The sequence below is a fragment of the Cryptosporidium bovis genome (genome assembly GCF_009768925.1).
Source record: "Cryptosporidium bovis isolate 45015 chromosome Unknown contig_18, whole genome shotgun sequence".
NCBI classification, from domain to species: Eukaryota; Apicomplexa; class Conoidasida; order Eucoccidiorida; family Cryptosporidiidae; genus Cryptosporidium; species Cryptosporidium bovis.
In genome coordinates this window covers 13,202-36,869 of record NW_027125013.1, presented here as the reverse complement: position 1 = coordinate 36,869, position 23,668 = coordinate 13,202, and the positions used below count along the sequence as shown (strand labels likewise).

The 23,668-nt window shown below is 31.4% G+C and overlaps 8 protein-coding genes across 8 annotated transcripts; 5 read left to right on the top strand and 3 right to left on the bottom strand.

Annotated features, from left to right (window-relative positions):
• Nucleotides 1-1,312: 1,312 nt before the first annotated feature.
• On the bottom strand, nucleotides 1,313-2,218 carry FG379_000886 (uncharacterized protein; the record flags this gene model as incomplete). The annotated part of the gene is made up of 1 exon (XM_067326296.1): nucleotides 1,313-2,218. The coding sequence occupies one exon, from the start codon at nucleotides 2,216-2,218 to the stop codon at nucleotides 1,313-1,315; it is 906 nt and encodes a 301-aa protein (XP_067184504.1).
• Nucleotides 2,219-2,834: 616 nt separating this feature from the next.
• Nucleotides 2,835-3,704, top strand: FG379_000885 (uncharacterized protein; the record flags this gene model as incomplete). Its single annotated transcript, XM_067326295.1, has 1 exon — nucleotides 2,835-3,704. The coding sequence occupies one exon, from the start codon at nucleotides 2,835-2,837 to the stop codon at nucleotides 3,702-3,704; it is 870 nt and encodes a 289-aa protein (XP_067184503.1).
• A 591-nt stretch (nucleotides 3,705-4,295) lies between these two features.
• On the bottom strand, nucleotides 4,296-7,862 carry FG379_000964 (uncharacterized protein; the record flags this gene model as incomplete). Its single annotated transcript, XM_067326374.1, has 1 exon — nucleotides 4,296-7,862. The coding sequence occupies one exon, from the start codon at nucleotides 7,860-7,862 to the stop codon at nucleotides 4,296-4,298; it is 3,567 nt and encodes a 1,188-aa protein (XP_067184582.1).
• Nucleotides 7,863-9,085: 1,223 nt separating this feature from the next.
• FG379_000961 (uncharacterized protein) lies at nucleotides 9,086-10,126 on the top strand (the record flags this gene model as incomplete). The annotated part of the gene is made up of 1 exon (XM_067326371.1): nucleotides 9,086-10,126. The coding sequence occupies one exon, from the start codon at nucleotides 9,086-9,088 to the stop codon at nucleotides 10,124-10,126; it is 1,041 nt and encodes a 346-aa protein (XP_067184579.1).
• Nucleotides 10,127-10,800: 674 nt separating this feature from the next.
• Nucleotides 10,801-14,607, top strand: FG379_000950 (uncharacterized protein; the record flags this gene model as incomplete). The annotated part of the gene is made up of 1 exon (XM_067326360.1): nucleotides 10,801-14,607. The coding sequence occupies one exon, from the start codon at nucleotides 10,801-10,803 to the stop codon at nucleotides 14,605-14,607; it is 3,807 nt and encodes a 1,268-aa protein (XP_067184568.1).
• Nucleotides 14,608-16,205: 1,598 nt separating this feature from the next.
• Nucleotides 16,206-20,021, top strand: FG379_000939 (signal peptide protein; the record flags this gene model as incomplete). The annotated part of the gene is made up of 1 exon (XM_067326349.1): nucleotides 16,206-20,021. The coding sequence occupies one exon, from the start codon at nucleotides 16,206-16,208 to the stop codon at nucleotides 20,019-20,021; it is 3,816 nt and encodes a 1,271-aa protein (XP_067184557.1).
• A 1,169-nt stretch (nucleotides 20,022-21,190) lies between these two features.
• FG379_000928 (uncharacterized protein) lies at nucleotides 21,191-21,664 on the top strand (the record flags this gene model as incomplete). The annotated part of the gene is made up of 1 exon (XM_067326338.1): nucleotides 21,191-21,664. The coding sequence occupies one exon, from the start codon at nucleotides 21,191-21,193 to the stop codon at nucleotides 21,662-21,664; it is 474 nt and encodes a 157-aa protein (XP_067184546.1).
• A 633-nt stretch (nucleotides 21,665-22,297) lies between these two features.
• On the bottom strand, nucleotides 22,298-23,668 carry FG379_000917 (spectrin repeat protein; the record flags this gene model as incomplete). The annotated part of the gene is made up of 1 exon (XM_067326327.1): nucleotides 22,298-23,668. The coding sequence occupies one exon, from the start codon at nucleotides 23,666-23,668 to the stop codon at nucleotides 22,298-22,300; it is 1,371 nt and encodes a 456-aa protein (XP_067184535.1).

Here is a 23,668-nt window from a genome sequence, read left to right as displayed (position 1 = left end):
ATATATTCATATATATTGCAATATTTACACCAACTGTATTAGATACAAACTTGTTGTCTGCAATGAATATCTCAAAAAAACGGAAATGGTCAAATCTATTAATATTTTAAATCGAAACTATAACCTGTATGAAGCTGTAACTTTTTAAAATCAATTTCATATGTATAAAGCAACGAAACTTTTGTTAATAAAATTGAAGTTTTTGTATTTATATTTAGTATTACAACCGTACTTTTTTCAACACTACTTGTATTCTGTATTGTTCGGCAATTGTCGCTCAACTAGAAATATCTGTATTATTTGTTCCAAAACTATTTTTTAGATTTGTACATATACAACATTAAAATTTGTGATTTTTGAAGTCAGGAAATGTAAATAATAGCTTGAATTTTTAAACTGCATTCAAAATATTATGTAAGCTTTTTTCTATTCTCGATTTGTTTCCTTTACTATTAACTTATTTACTTACTATAATTTAATTTAATTACTATTTATTTAAACTAGAATTTGTTCCTGTCAAAATAAATAGTATTGTTTCCCGCCCAAACTAATAGCTCCAAAGACAATAATATATATAAGACGTGGATTCAAAGGATACTACAGGAAAAGTAATAAAATGGGAGGAAGAAATTTAAAGATAAAGTGCCATGACTTCAATGATGTAGACTTGTAGTTTGCTTATCTTTGAACGCCGTTCACATATAACTATGTAGGTAGCTTTCATTGTTTTTCATTTGCACTATTGTAAGAATTTCATTGGTCAATTATACACGAATGCACGACTTTTCATTTTTTGTGTGTTTATACAATAGAAAGAACTCTGAATAACAACAACAGTTGTCTTTGTTAATATTTTGTAAAAAAATTATTCTTTTGTGTAGAATTTAACAATGTTATGAATTTCATTTCGACTCCATTTAAGAAGTGGCCCGTTTTTAAATCCGAATACGTACTCAGTACTATCTTTTGCTCTTATTACGGGAACTATGTATCCTGTGCGAGACAATAAGTAAAATATTATGGATACACTCGAAAACTTGTTTTTTTGGTCATCGTCAAATACATGACTTTCAGATTCGTCATTTTGCACCTGAAACGTCTGACTTTTTGACTTTGGTATGAATAATTTGTTCAATTCAAGTGTCATGTTTCCTATAATCAAATATATTTACGTAATGTCCATTGTGAAGTAGAATAAATTATGGACTATTTATAGCAGTTAAATGACTGTAACTTACCTAAGTCCAATAGAACACCAGTAAATTCATGCAAAAGTTCAAATAAATAATCTATTAATTCCAATATACAGTTATTAGGATATAAAACTCAAAATAAATGACTTACCATTTGATATCTCAATGTCATCATCATTTAATTTCTCAACTTTCTGGTTCGTTTCTTCCTCACAAATATCGCTTCCACGTTCACTATTATCTTCATTTTTATTTTTATTGTCATTAATGTATGATGTTATTGAAAAAAATCCGAAGAGAAAGCTAAGAAAAGAGACGAAATTGTTGCATAATTTTGGTGATACAAAGTTTTCTGCCTCATTTTGATAAGGTGAAAGCTCGCCTATGTGCTTGTAATTAATGTACCCATATTTATATATTGAATTTAAATATGATTTAGAGTTATTTAACTGCACTATATAATACTTTGGATTGCTAGTTGTGCCAATATTTTTATTTAGTCCAAATATTCCTAAACCAAGTGCTGACTTAAATATGTCATTTATATTTGAAAGTATCTCGTCCAAATTAATCTTTTTGGACGATGAATTGCCCTCCGACTTTGTGAACTTTTTTTGTAAATCTGATCTTGTTGTCGGTAGTGGAACTCTACTTAGTAAATACTGCCCTATAATACCTGTCAATTTTGTATTTGAACAAGAATTAATTGAATTATTTTTGGCACTAACATCGCATATATTGTCACCACAATTGATATCCTTGTTGTTGTCATTACTGTCGCTGTTCTCCGTTCTTTTCCTTTTTGAATTTAATCTGCTTCTCTTATTCTCACAATAATCAATTGCCTCCATTATTACTCCACTATCTTGAACTTCCTCTCTGTTCTTGTCACACTGATATACACCGTTGCAATTGCCATCATCATTTAGCCCCTCTTCATTAACCTGTTTTCTTGCATACCTTAGTGCTATATTAGAAAGCTCCCCATTGCAATCCTCATTGAAATCTGAATTGGAAATATTCATTATTTCTATAATTAAATATGCTATCGTTTCTGATTATCTTAGTCAATCATTAATTAAGGTGAAAAATCATTTTTTTTGAAATAATATAATGAAAAGAATGAGTATACGGATGTCGGTAAAATAACTTTAACCCCCTCTCTAATGTATGCTATTCCTTATTTTAATATATACAATGAATAGTGGTCCCCTTTTTCTTGTAATTCAATAAACAAAAACAAAGCTTTAAGTGTTACTTCTTTTCTTGTTTCTACTCGACCACGGCTAATTTATAAAAACATATTTGTGTATTTTCTATACCGGCTAAACACTTTAAAATAATAAACGCATGTTTTGGCGCCGAAAACATGTAAAATTTTACAATAAAAGAGTAAATAAAATGTGAGATATAAAATAGGGCAGTTACTGATTTACTTTATTTACGGATATATGTGAGTACTTGCACTCTTTTGAACGATATAAATAGTTTGCTGAATTCAAAAAATAAAAAAGAGACCAATTACTTTTAATATTTTGATGGAGTTGCGTGACAAAGAAAGTCTAGAAAGTTTAGGTTGTTTTAATCATTCTAATTATTTATATAGCGCAAAAGGCTTTGAAGGCTATTTTTACAACAAAAATGGAGAGAAATGTACCAGTAATGTCGAAAAAGGTGTGTATTTTATCAGAGAAAGATTTTAATGATCAGATTAAAAAATTCAAGAGTACAAATGATTCTAAATCTTCAATTTCGCCGAATGATATACCTAATGGAAAAGAGATTTTTAAAAAATATGATGATGATAAACATGATAATAAATCAGACTTGAAAGTTTTAAACAAAAAAAGTAGCAACAAGAACTCAGAGAATAAGATACAAGAATCTGAAAGAAACGAAAATAGCAAAGAGTCTAAAGATAAAAAGAAACAGGGTAGAATTAGCGATAATAATGGCAAAGAGGAGTCAGAAACAGTTGTTAGTCGAAACAAAAAAGCAGAAAAAAGTGGCGACAAAAATGGATCAGAAAAATCAGATGCCAAGAATAAAAACAAATCGGATAAAACCAATAAAAGGATGGAGAAAGAATTAGAAGAAATAAAGGTTTTCAATAAAAACGATACAGAAAAATTAGCCGATCATAAAAGCAAAACTAATTCAAAGAATAACCAAAGTAACACTAGAAGCAATTTAAAAAGTGATTGCAAAATGAAAAAAGATCCAGAAAATAATACCAAAAGTAATTCAAAAGTTAATAATAAAGAGAAACTGAGAAAAAATAAAGATAGTAGTGAACTGGTACTTTTAGAAGATGGGAACATTAAACTAAAAATACCGTACAGAGACACCGAATTCATACCAAAAGAACTTTTTGATACAAGACATTTATTCTATCTAGAATCTAACAAATTAAACAAGTACAACTCATATGTTCATGAAACGAGCGAATTATTTAGTATAGACACAGCTTTTGAATACATAAACATAGGCAAAAATTCAAATATTCAGTAAGTTTGATGGAATATTCAAAAAAAATATTTTAATTACTATTTTTATATATCTAACTTAAATATTCACTATTATGCTTTTAGTAATGCTGTTAAAAATGTAATTAATGAAGGATGGAATACCTTTACACGTGGAAAAAGCCAAAATCAATTAAATGATATTATTGGGATAAACATTGCAGAAAAACTATTGGAAGATTTCAGCTTATCTCCACGAGTTAGAAAAAAAAATCAGAAATATGTGGAACCTTTAAAACTTCCCAAAACAAGAATTACTTTTCATGCCAACCCCATTCAGATAAATAGAAATGATATGTAGTGATTAACTTTAAATAGCTATTTAACTTTATGTTAATATTATTGTATAAACAGTCGTCAATATCTTTGTTTCTTATTTAAAGCCTTATAAAACTAGAAATTTTATCTATATTACAATTTGTTATAATGATAAAACAATGTAAATATTGGAAGAAGTACAGCATTTCGTCAACTCTTTATAAATTGTTATTCAACAGCTACACAAATTTGTTTTATATGTTTGAAAATATGACAAAATATATTTTGTTCATTTTTGCTTGGATAGATATTGCGTTATTTAAATCTTAAAGAATTCTGGCACGTGATCTGAGAGGTAATCTCTTATTTTTTCACATATAAAATTAGCAACATCCTCATTCTTTATTTTTTTTGATCCATTTATAATTTTATGATCTTTCTGGTTATAATGAAATCTTGAAAGTGAAACGGTTACTGTAACACACTGACGAACAAAAAATGGTTTATAATCAATAGATGAAAGTGACAATAATAACAAATAAAGTAAGTCATCATTTAACATTGTCAAACTCTTTTTTATCATATCCTTTTGGCTGACATTTGTATTATCATTATTAATATCGTCCTTATCCTCATCGTATACATGTTTTATTAATTTATAATCCAACCCAATAAAATATGGTTGAAATAATGTACTTGAATTACTTTTTATTTTATTGCCACCCAAAAATATCGATGTTTCATACTTTTTCTCAAAGGCTCTTGAAATTGGGAATGACATTTTAATACCGTTACTTGTCATCACTTTTGCAAATGTATACTTGAACCAATCCAACTGGTTTTTTCTTAGTACAGGTCTTGAGAATACTGGCTTCCCTATATTACAAATGTTCAAGTGAAAATTATCGCTATGTTCTATTGCCATACTGTAACATATAGAATACATCATTAAACTTATTGCTCCTTGTGATGTAACTGAATTTGGTTCATCTAATCTTAATCTCCCTCCCAAATCCTTGTATGACAGATCTATTGAGTTTTTTACTGTCTCGAGTAAGGAAAATATATTAATAGAATCGGTCAATTGTTTCAACGTTGAGTAAAATTGTACCTCTTGTACAGTTTTTAACCTAACAGGTTCCAAAATTATAAGATTTTCTATATCATACACAGACTTTTCCGTTATTGTTCCTGGAGGATATTGATTTGATGTTTGCAATGGTACATATTGTGTATTGCTTAATTTACTTTCCATTCTCTTCATCTCCTTCTCCATTTCAGCCTTTAATATCTGAGAGTCCTCAAGTATTCCACTGTTTTGAATCCATATTGTTATTGTTCTATATATTGGAAGGCCAACAACTGTTTTTAAAACAGACAACGAGTATATAGATGAGTATATTACTTTTCTGTTAAACACATTTCCTTCATCTATATACGCAATTTTACCAGAAAGCAGACTTATAAAGTTATCGCAATTTGTGTCTCTCCTTTCATTTGTCACTACAAACATACTTACCATTTTAATTAGCCAATACAGATCATTTCTTTGAGAAATAACCTCTTCACTATTCAATACATCTGTTTGGTTGTTCAATTCTTCTAATTTATTATATAATACAAACATTAATTCACAGGGTATTATGACAGTTAAATATAGTAATTTTACATTTGATATGTCGTATGGACAGGAAAACATATTCGACAAATTGTTGCCGTCTGGATAAACCAAATGTAAAAATTTGCTGGGTGTTATTGAATCAGAACCATTTGTTAGTTTGATATTAAATATATTATCACTCTTTTCAATAATGTTCCCCGACCAATCTAATTCATTATCGTTGACTGACGATAAAAACTGCTCCATGTCCTTTAAATTCTCACTCGTGTTATTATTACTCGCATCATCATTTAATTTCCTTGATTTGTTGTGTTTACTGTTCGAAGATGTATTAGATGCATTAAGTGACTTTAACTCGCCTATCTGTAGTGTTAATCCTTCAAAATAGTCCAAATTCATCATCATGTTTAAATTTCTGGAAAAACTACCCATATTCAGTGGCTTTGGTAAAGTATGTTGCAAAGGTATAGGTAAATAATATCTCGAGTAATTAATATTTATCTCCCTTGGGCCAAGCTTTTCCGTCCATGCTATTAATACATTATCACTCCAAGCTTCTAGCGAACAAGCATAGGTAAAATGAAGTAATTCGTCGTCTACCAACAAGGAAAGTGGTCTATTATTCGAGAATAGTTTTGGTGAATTAAAAGGATGAGTTAGTATTGGGTACCTTTTCATAGTTTGGTAAAACCTCAGAGTATTTAAAAACCCTGGCTCTAAATCACCAGATAACAGCTTATACTCCAAAGAACTTGATCCCTTCTGCAAAGTAGTATGTAATCTAAATCTTTGCATATCTTTTACCAAATATGGAAGACCGTTATAAACCAATTCCCTGAAACCATCCTCAAATGACCTTATGAGTTTTTGTGGCTTTGTTTGTTCAAATTTTCTGCCAATCTCAGAAGCTGTTAGTGGTGGTATTTGAACACTTGTTATTCGATTCTCTTTATAGGCCATTAGTGATGTTCTTTCTGTAGCCCAACTTGGGTCATTGTCATTTGGAAATATCTCAAGTAATGTGTCACTAATGTGAAGTCTAGATGAACCTAAAACACCTTCAATATCTATTGAATTTGAAAATTTTAGGTTGGTATTAAAACCTGCCGACAATATCGATATTGATCCCACACACGGATCTAAAAACCTTCTATAATACAATGAGAACAATAAACCAATTGTCTGTGGGTTCAAATGAACTTCATGAGGTATATTATATCTCAATTTGTTGTTACCTAAAGTCTTTGCTTGGAAGGTAAAGTTACCTTTTTTATCTCTCAATTCCTGTGGTATATCAAACATCTCGAGCATTATTGACTTTCTTCCTTGTGGTACTTCAAATACTGGTACCATTTCTAATAATGTCTGATCAACATCAAATACTACATCCAATGTTTTTCTCGGTAGGTGACAGTACTTTTTATTGTTTACCAAGTTTTTGGAACCAGATATTTTTAATTTGGATAAAAATGATATTTTTTCGGATGCCATTGGAAGCCACTTAAACGGCACTTTAAATGCAATAGAAACATCATCCAATATATTCTCCAGGTCATAACAAAAATTTTTATAAAATACATCCTTGCTCGTCTTTTTGTTATAATTTTTTATTGAACCACTATCGATGTGATTTGGAATATAATTTACACAACATCCCAAAAAATTCTCCTTAAAATTATACTCGGAAGAACTGTCATTCTTTGCATCCGGACTCCTATCTCTGTAAAGACACCTTGACATTTTTTCAAATGAAAAAGAGTTCAATATAACTAATGTCTTGTACTTCCTTTTTAATATAGCCTGCAATCCCAATGCCAATAAATCTGCTGAAAGTTGTTCTTGTATAGATAAACCTCTATGTTTTTGTTTTGAATCATCTAAAATTTTCAAGGTCTGTGATACTTGTTTTTCATCATCAAAGAAATCGTCGGCAAATGAACTGCCATCAAATGAACCAAAAGATAATTCAGTTGTTGAGTCCAAATTAGACGTTATATCTATATAATCAACACCCAGTGGATCTTGATCTATTTTTTTGTGGTCTTTGGAGTAATCCTCACCAAACCCACACCCTTTATTTGAAGTGATGTTTCCAATAAATTTATCGAACAAATCGACAATTGTCACATTTGTATCATTAGTGGTAGATTCTTTTAGTACCAAAAAACTATGTTTAGATAATATTGTTCCAAGATCGCCTCCGCTGAAGACAAAAAGTGCTATTGCAAGACATAGTTTATATTGAAACAGCCCTTTAATATGCATCGTTCACTCTTTTTTCTTTACTAATGGCCTTAGAATTCACAACTTCCAGTCTTGCAATTCAATGAAGAGCTTCAAATAAATGTTCACCAAACACTTCCTGTCTTTTTTTCTGTCAACTTTACAAAAAAACATACTACTTTTTAGACCTCAAACCACAATATAGACGAAAAGTTGCCTAGCTACGAATTTGTAATCTTCAGACTTCGAGTAACGAGTTTTAATGCAATTTTAATATACTATGTCCCCGCCCGTTTTCTTTTTATAGAAGTGCATTTTTTATATTATTTGTGGTGATACCACTAATAACAGTCAATAACTAACATAAGTGATAATGTTAATTAAATTTCCACCCAATATAAAAACTAATGAATTTGTCAGTGCTTGAAGCAAAACCGATGCTCAAGTCCAAATGGATGTAAACATAAACATTACACAAAGATTACTTGATACTTGATTTTAAAACATTACTTTTTTCCGCTTCAGATCTTAATTCAACAATTTATGCGTAAATATTTAATATTTTCTTCTTTTTAGCACAAGCAACATGTTCTTTTTCGAAAATAGCAGCATTTATTCACGTTTTCTCGCTGTCTCCTACCATGTTTCGTTTGTTTCTTATCTGTTAATATAGAAAAGCGTATCTCACATTGATTTTTACGAATACCAAACTATGCCAATGTAATGTTAATGAGTTCGCCATTGTTGTCATTCGTATAGGGGATGTTTGGCTCCACGAAAACCCAAGTACTTCAAAGATTGTTTGTCTACTGAAATTCAATGTAAAAGAGATACATAATAAATAGGATATGTGGGGGGCAGGAAAGTTACTAATTATGGAACTAAAAAGTTATAGTATAAACACAGGTACAGGAAAACGAGAGGAGGGTGTAAAGATAAGTTCCTATAATGTAAAAAAGCTCTGAGATTAATGTAAAGCGGTTATAATTCAATACAAAATATGAGAAATTAGAAAGCAGAGCTAAAAAAGAAACAACAGCCTTTTATCTAGCATTTTTGACATACTTTAAATCCATTATCAACAAATTTACTCTTTTTCGAGTAATCTACAAGCGCCCGAGTAGAGATTCATATTACTACTAAATGCAGGTAATGCACAATATCCATTACTTCATGCAAGTTAAAATACTTTTAAAAAAATATTAAGATTGAACACAATACATTCTTCTTGTAAATTTATAGTTTAATTGAGCAAAAATATAAAGATGAGATTTAGTATTCTGATCACATTACTTTTAGGACTTATAATTGAGATAAAAACACAAGACATCATACTAGAATCTGAGGAAGGACAGAAAAATGCCGATGATAATGGAGTTTCCGATTCAAATTCTTCCGGTTTATCCGAAAATCCAGCAAAAACTCCAAATTTCATATTATTATGTGCGTTGATTCCACAAATACCTGGTTGTCCATGTGACCCATTATTAGAAACACGACCAACATTTTATGACTTCGTATCATCGGATTGTTCTTGTTATGATTCTCAACAAAGCGGCTTCTCCAGCTCTCCTTGTTTCTGTTCAAAACCAGATTCAGATGAATGCAAGTGTTTGAGTGGATTAAGCAGTTTAGATGAAGAGCATGACAGAATGTGTATTGTATCGCCTTTAACCTACGTAACCCCATATGCTAATTGCACATCTTTCTTAAATCCTCTTGGAGAGTATGGCCTTTGTAATGGGGATTCTGAATTATCGGAACATTGTATTACTCTCAAATCCTGCAGAAGACTTACTCCCATACCAATTGAAGAAGAATCTATCCAAGAGAAGTGTGCGATAGAACCTGAAATTGAAGGATGTCCTTGTTCTCAAGACCAACTTGTTACCGATGAGGATGCTTTGATTTGCAGTTGTTACAGAAACCTGAATAATCCGGGCTGTCCTTGCGATATTGAACCTGAATCTAATATTTGCAACAAATTTAAAACATTACTCTCCAACTCCTCTACCTCAAGTACCACAACTGTGACCCCGTCTACAAAAAGCAGCAACACACATACTAATGAAACAACCTCAAATATTGAAGCAAAAGGAGCAAAGAACACGAACACTACTTCAGATAAAGGCACTAAACATATCTCAGAGGAGGAGGATGATATTGTACCTCATAACAGCACTTTAATGAAAGATGTTGAACCAGGAACAGATTCAACAGTTGATAAGAACTCCTCTGCTAATTCCCAACTAAATGTCTATTTTGGTGTATTACTCACAACTATACTGGTATTTCTACTTAAGTAAATAAATACTTTCTCTTATATTGGGAAGTGGGAGAAGAAAACAGACAAAAATGACGATTATTTAAGTTTTAAAATCAAACATATTCATAAAAACGTTTGATTTATTTCCTAGTTTATAAAATATCTGAAGAAAGAAAGGAGTGGTTCCCGATTAAATTTCAAAATATTAACAGTGAAAACGAAATTATTGGGGAAAAATAACAGCTTCTTAACAGACCAAAGAAATTATAAATAATTTTTGTTTGTAATTTAATCTCCCCGTGAACTAATCTACTTTAAACTCTATCATTATTTATAATACAATGAATCGTATTATATCTAACAATTCTTTTATTTACATATACACTAATCGTTTTCTTTTCTGTTCAAAAAGTTGCCTTTTTTGAGTGTCTCATTGAAAATTATCCCATTTATTTTTTTAAATCTAATTTAAAGGTTGTGTGTATGTCTAATTTATTCTAAAAAAAGCACACAAAAAGCTTTTCATGTGACATTAAAGAATTCTTAGTGAAATAAATGGAAATAGCAATGCATCTCTTTCATATTTTATATTTAAATAGGAATTAGTATTTATATAAAACAAATTAAATGGCAGTAGGGTAATAAAAGGCCTGCGTCCTTTAATTCTTTCTAAAAAAATATTTGTATAATATTGAGATAAATGAAATTTTAAAAATGGAAATATATTTATATGTTTGCGCATTACTGATGTTATTAAATAATAAAAATGTATTATTGGGAAAAGAAGTAGAGAATAGAGGATCAAATGAAAATGACAATGGCTCTCACTTTACATTTTGCTATACTCCCCCATTTGAAAGTCTAGAGGTTCCGGGAGTCGGTCCATTTAATGTCCATAAGGGTCATAGACTCATTCCCATAACCATCCCAGAAGGTTCAGAATTGTGTGATGATCCAATGTCATTATTTGAACCTGAAAATGAGATATGGGACAATAACATCTTGGTCCCAAAAGAATTTGAGGACTTCTCTGAACTTATGGAAGAAGCTAGAAATCTAGAGGAGGATACAAATGTTCAATTAACTTCAAAAATTAATGAAATATTAAAGGAAAAAATGTATGAACAAATTGAGCCACAAATTATACCAAAACATGTCATGCCATTATACATGGACGAAAATGAGAAAACCGAACTTAAAAGAATACCAGATACATCGGATAGAGTTTTGGACAAAGAGGAATCATCATTGTTAGATGATTTGAGTTTAGTATCAAAACAAGATGAATCATATGGTACATTAAATGAAGAGGTAAAGAGAGGGATAGGAATGAGAATATTCATGTTTGTAGAATTTTGCAGAGATAATTTGGCTAGGAATGGTCTACCTTTGAATATAATTAATAATTCTATGTATACAGAGGACAACTTTAAATTTTTTAGTACGAATTGGAGTTCTTTTGGAAGCGAGGAACTTGTTTTCAACGATGTTCCTTATCAAATTTGGCAGGGATTTGTGAGTAGCGGAATACTAACAGCAGGAGATAAAAAGATTTCAGAAGAAACAAAAAGAAAATTGGTTTTATATTCCTTAAATGAGTTCTTTAATGGTTTGGAAAGATATTATAGCTACAAAATAAATGACAAGGTTGATTACAAATACTATTTATATTTAGAGAGTTTGGGAGTTGATGAAGCAATTAAAACAATAGGGCAATATAGGGATTCGCTTGGAGGAATATCCAAGGGAGATGCCTCTTCAAAAGATTCATCTGAGAGAGAAGTTACTGCCTCGCCATCATTATCTTCATCTTCATCAATTTCAACCTCTTCAATGTATGTTCCAAGAAATTTCGAGTTTTCTAATGAAGCTAGCACAACAAAAGAAGAGCTGACTGAACAGGGTGAGAGATCTGGTTATGATTTCGTTAAGGAGGATAATTTGATGGAAGGAAAGAGTGAAAAAGTGGAGAGTGTTGTTGATTTAAGCATGACAAAAGGGGCATTTGAAGATGAACGAGAGAAATCCTCAGAAATCGGAGATGAAAAAAGCATGGTTAGTACTAGAATTAAATGGTTCATCATTTTCATCAATGAATACCTAGGGAGAATTGGTATAGGGTTAAGTATTTCGGAGCATTCTTGTGACAATACAGGTATTTACGATTTATTTAAAAATCTTAATAATGAGGACAAATTTTCTCTTCCAGATTTAGTTTGGAATTTATTAATACAAAATGGATTTGAAGAAAAAACATCAGACCTTGAGTTAAGTTATGATGAGAAAAGAGAAATAGTCAAAGAACTATGGCTCATATTTATTGATATTGAAATAAAAATGTTTGGAAATCAAGTTAACTACCAGAGTTATAATCAAGTAAGTTGGATGATGGACATAGAGATAAGGGACATTATATGTGACTTTTTGGACAAATTGAAAGTTGAAACGTCAAAAAAACTTATGAATTTATCTGAAAGAAGAAACGGTTCTGCAGCAGATAAATATGGTACTTTAAAAGAAGAAAATACAATAAAACCTCTGAATGATGATGAGTTTGCTAACAATTTGAGTAGAGCAAAGGAGTTGGGACTATTCAATTTAAATTCTTTTGAAAACGAGGTTAGTGATAATAATTTACAAAGTGATATAAATGGGGGTAACATGGAGATGTTTGAAAATAGATTTGAATATGATAAAAATAAGGTTGGTGATGCTAATAAATATCTGAATAAAGATACTTCTCTAGAGAGTACTAGTAGCAGCTCTTCAAACGAAATAGGTGGAATGTCAGAGAAAATGAATAAAAAGGGTAAAGGGAGGAAAAACAATAAGAGTAAGAAAAGAAAGGACAAAAGAAGAAGCAAAAAGAATTCCAACATTGATAAAACAAATAGAGGTAAAAAGTCCGAAAAGAGTGAGGTTAGAGAGGAGACAGTTGCTGATAGATCGTCAAAAGCTGTTAAAACTGCTCGTGAATTAATGGAAAAAATAAAAAGCGAAGATGATAAGTCAAGAATCCCAGATTCAAGTATTGAATCTGAAACAAGTAACTTTTCTCCACTGGACTGGTTAAGGTTTGATTCAACTGATAATGGTAAAAATAAAAAACCTGAATTGGAATTGACAGATGTAAGTTTAGATAGAAATGAGAAAGAAGTATATAATCTAGAGGAAAAAGAGGAGAGCAACAGTTTTGATGATAATGAAAGAACATCAAAGTATCCGGGTTATATTACTAATGAAGAAGCAAGTAAGAGCGTTGGTTTAGAGATAGATCAATTATTTGATCAAGAGACTCCTCCCTCAATCAAACCTGAAGAACTATCCAATGTAGAAAAACACGTTTCTGAAGGGAGTAAGGATGATTATACGAGTAACAGACCAGTTTATAATGAACAGGATGAAAATGTTGAAGAAGAGAGCAGTAAAACTGTTAGCGAAGTCGAGGAGTTGCAAAACAGGAACGAAAACACAGAAAATATAGTAGAAAAATCACATTCAATTAGTGATAAAAGTTCTCGGAACTTGCTATCTGATTTAATTAAATCAATAGGTAAAAATATGGATGAAGAGGGCGCAGAAGATGAGACAAGAGGTGCAGAAATCGAGAAGTTTGAGGATGAAATAGAAACAGAGGAGGGAGAAAAGAGTGTTGGAGAATTAAGAGGTGCAGAAAAAGGGTCATTTAAGAATAAATTATCTAATTTATTACAAAGAACGAAGAATTTCTTTGGGTTTGGAAAAACTGAATCAAAAAATGTTGAAGAAGAAAGTACATTAGGAAAAGAAATTGAATATACAAATTTAGCTAAAATTGTTATACACTTTATTCAGTCTTATGCAGCATTGAGATATAGGTTTGTAAAAGAGGGTGCGATTGAAAGTTCATTCGAGGAAATAAAGGCACTAGTCAAAGACTCGCTACATTTTCATCAAGGAACAACTGAATTTGATACTTTCGACTTAGAAAAAGGAGTTAAAATAATAGCAGGAATGCTTGGAGGTGGTAGTTTCACTGCTATTAAAACTTTAGGTTTAACATCTAGAGATATATCAAACAGTTTAAAAAGGTACTTGGTAAACCTATTTCCAACTGATAATATTGAACAAATCTACAAAAAGAACAAAAAGATAAATACAACAAATGAATGGTTAAAAACGTATCTTAAAAATGATTTAATTATTGAGGAAATGTTACCTAAACAATTAGAAAGGCCAACCATAGTCGAAGAAAGCAATGATTTAATTGATGGTTTTAGTAACTCTGAAGAGGTTATGGAAAAGGCAGACTTAATGTGCGAGAAAATTATAAAGTTAATTGGAAAATACATTCACAATTCCGAATCGAATAGAATAACAAAACGAGATTTAGACTGTCTGGCAGTTACAGCAGTAAATCAGCTACATAACTTTACACTTAGTAACTCAATATACTTATTTTTATTTAAATATAAAACTAATTTATGGAAGTATCTAACGCAAGAAATTGCTCTATCTTTATCAAGAGAAATTCAAGAGTAAAATCAAATCACGTGTTGCCCTAAGGGTAGATAAATACGAGGCAGAAACTCCCGAAATGTTTTTGCAATTTACATAATTCCTAACTGATACAAGAGTCTAGATAATAAAGCAAAATTTTATTGGCTTAACTGCTAAATCACAGAAAATAATGTAATTTACGTTATTACTTCCTTTATTTACAATTAATTTGAATTACATTTCTTTGTATAATATACACTCGAAAATACCAAGGCCGGGACTCCATTAGGCAGGGTGCCCGAGTTGGTCTAAGGGGTAGGTTTTAGGCACCTATAGGTAACTGCGCGGGTTCGAATCCCGTCCCTGTCATTTCTTTTGTGGATGTAGGTGAAAAACTGACATAAGATAGGATGAAGTTGCGGAGTTTAAAAAGTTGCTATGTGGTAGTAAATGGATGTTCGTACACGGACTGTTATGCATATCACATAAATTGATACAATAAGCAAGTGACAGCACTATACTATCTTTAGAATGGTCTAGTGGTCAATGTGCTTATAGAGGGAGGGGTAGATGGAGGAAAAAAGCATATAGTTGTAGTCGACTCGATAATTTTAGCCCATATATCTCTTTAAAAAAAAGATAATGCTATTAAAATTTCTTGTTTTATAAGTGTGAATTACCTTTCATTTTGAAAATTCATGTCGTCTTGAAATATTGAAAGTAACTTACACACTTTAAGTTTCGATAGCTAAAAACTAACAAGTAAATTTCTAGAGTTATTTGATATTACTTTTATTTCACTAAACAAAAAATATTTAGTTACAATCTTCAACCTAAATTTGGGGTTAATAGAAGCTAGTGCTTAGTAGTGACCCATAAAACTGACTTACGTGTAAAGAAAGTGCATATATTTGTCTTTCCAGATAAACGTATGAAAATAATGGTTATGACATATATACAAGTTTCAAAATATGCAATGGGTAGACAGAAAATGCATTAATTGTTACTAATCTGCATATTAACAATCAGGCACAATGTATGGCGCCATATGGCATAAGTTACCTTTAAATACAAAGTAGAATTAAGTGATAGCATATTGCGGGAATAATGAATTTTTCTGATTATATATAATGTTTAAAATTCCAAAACAAATAGACAAAAACTACTGTAAAATGCACGAAAACAACTGATGTGAACAAAATATAATAGATATTGAAAATAAATGTATGGCAATAGGCAAGATATCGCATGAGTATATGTGATTTGACAAAATGTAAGAGACGTCTTGGCGGTAAGGTACGTGAATTAGATATTAAGATAGATGGATAGTAAACATAGGTTCATTACGTAGATATTACAGGATATTAGTAACAAAGTGTGTAAGAGTACATATCTATAGGTACTAGTGGAAATAAAAGGGATATAGATACGCATAAAAGTAAATATTTGTAGGAATGGAATGTAGCACTGATTATTAAAGTGCGTATTTTCACAGGTCACATTATGACTACATCTTTTATTTTATAAGGTGTATCGTATTTAAATATATATATTTTTAATATTGATATTAGATATTTATTTAGTTCGAGTCAAAGTAAACTGAGAAATAAAGGCAACTGAAAGAGCTAATTCCAACTGAAATGAGAATTTCAAAGAAAAAGTTGGCATTGCTACTGCCATGTATGTTTAAAGTAGCACTAGTTCGAGGATACGACTACTTCTGGTACAATCCATACTCAGTAGTTCCCTTAGAAAATAGACCTACTAATCATTGGAGGTGGAATGACGCTAAAGGCGAGAATGGCACTCTCAAAATAGGTTCTATTGGAGGTGGATACTATGGTGGCATGATGGGAGGACTTAGAGAAGAGGAGCAGGGTAGTGCAGGGAATAGAACATTCGGACACCTTGCAGAATACTACCCATATAAATTTGAGCCGCATAAGTTATTGTCTAAAGACTCTCTTATGGATCTTTCACCTGAAGCTCGCTTAAGATTTTTAAGGGAATCCTTTAGAGAACATGTATATAACATAACAGGTCAACTTCCATCAATTGGGGAAGTAAAAAGAATGACTAGAGAGTTAAAAAAGTACGTCAAGGATGAGATGAATCTAACTGACGTTGAAGTAGATGCATTGTTTGGTAAAGTAACTACAAAGAAGATGGATGGTATTTTACCAAAATATTTGTTATTTGATGATATGGATGAGCACGATTTTGATCCAGAATTGGCTCTTAAGTATATGCCTCGCGTTAGAAAGAATGCTACCAAAGAGGAGTTGGATGAGGCATATCTGAAGGTTTGGAAGATGTTGGGAAAGAGTGACAAGAGGTTGAGGGAAATATATAACAAATACAGGGAGAAATACTTGGAAAGAAATCCATTAGGTCCAGTAATGACAGAAAGAGAGTTTTTACTTTTCTCACTAAAATTGAGGGAAAAAGAAGCTCTTGCACTTGGTTATATTCCGAATACTAAGAGTGGTGTAGATCCGTTTGTAAGAAACATTGATATTGCATTATTTTTGAGACACAAATTAAGTGATGAATTTGTAAAGTATAAAAAGAACGGTCCAAAAAATATACTGGAAGAAGCTCTGTTTACAGACAGACTTATTCTTGACAGTGACGACAATGAGATACCCACACCATATGATACACTTAAAGGTAGATTTGGATTTGAAGGTAAACCAAAACCAAGTGAAGTAGTAAATATTACGTCAGTTTTAGAAAATCCTGCCTTATACCACTTAAGTAGAGGTCCCAGTTCAAATTTAGAAACACGTTCGAATCTTGACGATAGTAGTTCTTCAGATGGAAGTTTATACAAAGCAGTCAGAGTAGACATGTCCCCTAGTTTGTATTCAATTTATGAAGAGACATCTAAGATATCTGTCGTACAAAAAAGAAGATTCCCGAAGACTCCATCTCAGATCTTGTTTGAAAGTTCGATACACTCGACATCAGCACAAAAAAGAGTAATAGACAGTTTAGATGATTTTGTACTGGTAGATACTTCTGAGATGAATGTAGACCAACTTTCAAGAATGTTTGATTTGGTCAGGACTGGTGATACTGATCCAAATATAAAAGAACAGGTTAGATACTTTAGACAAAGAATTGGAGAACAAGGAAAGGATTGCGGAACAAGCATTACTGCATATAGAGATTTTATAAATAGTCGTTTTAACACAAATTACTTCTTTATACCAAAGACTGTTGTGGATCAAGGTAAATTTGACCCAAGAGGATTAATTTTACCAGTACCAGCAACTGGGTTTGAAATGAAAAGTTTGGGAGCAGGTAAAGTGAAAATTCACAATGTAGATACTGGTTTAGATTTTGAGGTAGATTACTGCGGAAAAAATTCTCTATATTTAAACAACTATTTATCAACAGATTTTGACCAAAGTAAGCTTATTAACATTAGAGACTTTGTAAATATGCAAAAGCAGATTCCAGATTCTATTCTTCCAGCTCCAGAGAGGTTCTTCTTAGGAATGGACAAAGAAGTAGTTAACTTAGAGTCTCTTAATATCCACTTGAAAAATTTAGTTGAGAGTTTAAGAGACAAACTTATGCATAAAGATGATCCAGAAGCAGTCGCAGAAAGTATAGCAAAAATCAATAATGAAAGAATATCTTCAGGTGATTCATCTACATCTGATGAACAAGCACCTTTAGACGACTTAGAAAGTATGATAAATGACAAATTCGGTCAAATAAAAGAATATGAAAAAACAAGAGATGATTATTTACAAGCTGAAACATTATTGTACGATGCTCTTTCAAAGTTAAAAGAGACACTTAGAACTAAGTTAGTTTCAGAAGGATTAGATCAGTTGATAAAATCATACAAGAATCCAAATTATATTCCAAAAAGTGGGCTTTCTATTTTAAAGAACTCTAGATACATAAATAAAGATAACATAGGAAGTTTGATTGAGAAGAATAGAGAATTAAAAGAACTTGTAGATTTAGAATTTGGTAAAAATTCAAAAAAACTAGCTGATTTGTTCACAGGTGCCGAAGAAGTTTTGAATGACTTAGAGCTCGTATCACTTGATTTAACCGACTTCAATGATATAGAATCACTCGTTCAATCTAAAGGAGGAGACATTCACATTCAGAAGTCGATAGATAAATCACATGATTACTCCGAAGGTATACAAAAGCATCTGAGAAAACTTAAGGAATTAAACTCGGCACAATCGTCAGCCGTTGCTCTTTTAGCAAATATTGATGCAAAAAATATGGGAGTAGACCGAATTTTGGGTGACAATGATGTAATTGATGAAGTTAACAACGAGTTATATAATATAATTAATGGGTCAAATACTGTTGATACATATAGTAAGAACATAGGCAACAGTAAAAGTTTGAGTCATACTAGATTTACATTGCAAAAGCAAGGTATGCCTCTAATTGGTCATCCATATGGTGAAATGAGCCTTGATGACGATATAGATGAAGAAAAGAGCGAGGGAAGAGACACTCCAAGAACTGAATCCCCAACCAAAGACAAGGCCCCAATTCAAGTGAAACCCCGTTTAGATCCTGAAAGTAGACTTGAACAAGTTTATAGAGAGTCATTAGAAATTATTGAAGAGATTGTCAGGAGATTATTTTTTGAAGAAGCTGACAACTTTGTCAGAAGAAAGGAGCTTTTAAAACTGGAGTCTTACTTTTTAAGTGAAGTAAAGAAACACCGTGCATCTCTTTCTGCATTACTTGGAAGAATAGCCACTTTCGAGGATGAAATAATTACGAATGAAACAAAAGAAGATGAACTTAGGATCAGAATTATATTGAAGATAAAGGAAGAAAGGACTAAATTATTATATGTTACTGACGTGATTGATAAATTGTACTTTTATCCTCACTTTTACTTTTACGATAGCAAAGAAGTCGGCTTTAAAGAGTCCATTAGACTTAGAAAGCTCGAGGAGGAGGGCATATTAACTGGATACCATGATTACACGTATATTCCGCAGTTGTACCTTGACAGAGCTCATGTGCCATTGGGAATTTATGGCTTCGATAGAGTAGGCCATAACTACTACATTGGACATTTGTACAAACAACTTGAGTATCTATTTGGTTATAATACAAGACAAATATTAGCCGAATTAGATATTAATCAATTGGTTGACTTGGTTGAATTAAGCGACTTGAAGGGCCTATTCCTCGAAGCAAGTTTAATTGAAAGAAGTCTTTATTCAACAAGAAGAGCTCTGTTGCGTATTCTAAAGGAATTAATTAAGAAAGAAAGGAATAGAAAACGTAGAAGAGCTCTAAAGAAGACGTACTTTAAAATCAAAAAATGGTTTGACGATGTAAACAGATTTGAAAAGGAATTAATTAGGTCATCTGAATCACAAAGTTCATTACATTCGCCTTCTACACATGAAAACCAGGGTTCGGGTGATTCGCGAGACTATTCAACAGACTAAGGTAATATTAATTAAGTAGCATTAAGAAGAAACCGATTTAGAAGAGGATGGTTAATTGAAGGTCATGGATACGAACTACTCTCTTGTATCATTAGGACCAAGGTAATTATTAGTAATATCAACAAATAAATGTGTGAGAAAACTGGTAATGCAATTGAACACTATATACAGTTTCATTCCTCTAACTTTTCTCAGAATTATGATATCTACGTAAAAACCATTAGATTTGGTTCAAGCGTTTTTTGTGGTATTGCACTTTTAATTACACTTGATGCAAATATTAGAGACAAGTTCTGAATTAGAAACAATCTTATAATTGATTGTTCGAAAACTAGGCTATCTAAATATGTTTAATTTTTTAAGTTGGAAGTTCTGGTTCAACGGAGTCAAGGCAATGACAAAAAGACAAGGTACTTTTGGACGTTGACACTGTGAAGAGAGTAATACTTATGAGTAAATAAAATCAAGCTTCCAATCCTTAGTGAATAAAGTGCTAAATTAGCAAATTGTTCTGCTAGATCTTACTCTATTTTTATTTTTGTGCTGTGTAATCTTTGTTCTGCTAGATTTTTTTTGTTTAAAAATGAACTTGCTGCAATTCTCGTACTTTAAAAGCATTTACAGTCCTCGAATCTAAGTCAAATATTACTATATGGCGCTCAACTATTAATATTATATTTCTAAATGAAAAAGTTATATTTAGTTTAGTAGGCTGAATTAGATTTGATAAATTCAGTTCAAATAAATAAAATGTTTGGTTGATTTTTAAAACTAAGTAATCCATAGTCTTAGAGAAGATTTTTTTGTTTCCCTTTATATTTTGTCGGATACACTGAGGCATTACAAAGTAAAGAAAAGACATTTACAGATAGCGGAAAAAGCTTTTTTGTACCAGCATTTTTAATGTGCGATTTTGTAAATTAAATTTGTTGTTAAAGATTAAGACCGATATCAGGAAGTTACAGAAAGTAAATTGAAGTTAGTTTTTGTCGTTCCTGAATTTTGTTTATGACATGCAGCTTTGTTGGTAACAAAGTAAGCAGGATTGAATAGGTAAATATATACTTGAAGAAGCGACAAAGGCGAGTTAAGGTAAGGTAATTTGGGGAAAACACCCCTATATTTGATATTCAAATAGGAGAAAGCTTTGTTCATTAATTGAGTAGTAGATGCTACAATTGAAACAATCTTTCACTAGCAAACTTCTTTCCAGACAATGGATCCCAATTTGTCATAGAGCACTAAGATATAGTGAATTAGTGCATGACCACTTTAGAAATCCAAGAAATGTGGGCACTCTTCCGAGCAATGACAAGGATGTGGGTACAGCTGTTGTCGGAAAAGCTGCATGTGGTGATGTAGTTAAATTGCAAGTTAGCATTAAAGATGGAATAATCAAGGACGCAAAATTTAAGACATTCGGTTGTGGATCAGCCATTGCGAGTACCTCTTATGCTACAGAATTAATTATTGGTAAGACAAGAGAAGAGGCACTAAATATAAATAATAAGATTATTGCTCGTGACTTGAACTTACCTCCAATTAAGCTACATTGTTCATTATTGGCAGAAGATGCAATTAAACATGCCATTAGGAATTATGATGAAAAGCAAGTGGAAGATGTTCAAAAAAGTTTGGACTAATTCTTAATATGATAGATTTTACATTGGAGAACAAAACCGTGAATGAGAGAAAAAAGAGATAGAGATACAATGAGAGAGGAGAGAGGAAAAAAAAGGTTTTTGTCAAAAAATGGAGTGAAACAAACAAATTTTGTCGTTAAAATTCAATTATTTTGAATTCCATTTGTTTGTTTGTTCTCATTATCATTTTTTTCTTTATATCTTCATTCCTTCCTCTTATTTTCTATCCCCAAATATCCTAAAGTGAGAAGATTTGGTGAATTCCCATATTTCTTTTTTTCTCCATTTCTACTTTTTCTTCATTTATTATTTATCATTTAGAATTATACATTATTTGTTTCTAGTGGATTTTTTACTTTCAACAAAAATGTCTATCAAATTTGTTGGCATGATAATTTTTATGGTGAATAATTTGTACTTGTGCAAATATTTTATTGTTAATTAATTCAAATATTGGATAAACACATTGAAATTTATGGATTTTGTATTTTCAGTGTACCGATACGGTTTTGCATATGTACTTGAACGAAAAATATTCGACAGAATTACATGAAAGAGATTTTTTCGTCATCTTTTTAAACAGCCGTGAATTATTATATCTCTATAAACTATTAAAAAACTATACATAAACAACTATAAAATTGGACTCAAAATTTCATCATTTATTTTTTCATCATCAATAGTTATTTTCAGAGCATTAATTCCATTTAAGACATTAACTTCGTTAGTCAAATCAACTCTACTCGGCGAATCAACTCTACTCGAAGAATTGTCTCCATTCAAGGAATCAGCTCCAATATTGGGTTTTAGTCCATGAGAAGCATCTTCAGAACATAGTTCCTCCTCATAAAGAATATGTCTTAGTCTCTGTCTTTGGCTTTTAAGCAGCGGAGACATTCTAGTTGTCAGGCTTAGTTTCTTAGAGTTAGGATAGGTTATATTAATTTTATGTTTGTTTTTTTCAGGTGTCAATTCGCTTATGCTTTCTGTATAGTTCCTATTGCTTGAAAAAAGGTTTTCATCGTTGCTATTAACTCGAGTACCAAAACTTTCACCATTCAAATTTCTGCACTTTTCAGTACTAGTACCTTTTTTTTCTGGTGTTATACCTGAAGTGTTGTCAACGTTATTATTATTATCATACTTTTTACTTCTCATAGTTGATATATAGTTATCCTCGGCATCGCTAGTATATTTTTCAAGATTGTTCGGTAAACTATTCCTTTTTAACTTGGAGTTGTTCAGAGTAGATATATTCTTTTTTAGAATATGCTCCATTCTTTTAACCTCTCTTAATCTATTCTCCAGTTCGCTATTCTTATGTTTTAGTCTTTCTTCCTTGCTTTGCATTATCTCCTCCTGCCTCAATTTCTCCTGTCTTAACGTATTTTTAGTATGTTCTATTGCCTTCCTCTCCCACTCCAACTCCATATATCTAAATTCTAACTCAACCAGTTCCGATTCATTTCCTTTTTGCGACTTTGCAACGATTATCTCGTCATTTACTGAAAATATAGGAAAACCACATTTGCATAAACTAGTAGAATTTCCTATTTTCTCTATTTGTTGCCTTTTTGCATATTTTAATATGTCATCCTCATTTCTTTTTATTTTTCTAATATATGATTTTATATTCTCAATCTTCATGTTAATATCCAGTTTCTCCACCTCATCTCCACTGTTGTCTAGTATACCAAACTCACCTATTATTGAATTCAAACCATCTTCCAATAATTTCTCTTTTGACTTTAAAGACTTTATTGCTGAATTAAATATTTTTTCAGTCTTGCTATTTACTATTCTCAGGTACTCGTTGTTCTTCTTTTCTTGTTCTAGAATTCTTAGTGATTCTTCCACACCGGATTCCCTGTTCTTTATACGCAATTCGCATTCTTTTAATTCTAGTAATTTTTCCTTTATTTCGCATTCTTTCTCGTACAACGATCCTCTCAGTCTCTCTACACCTATTTCTATTGCTCTTTCTAGTCTCTTGTTTCTGTTCAT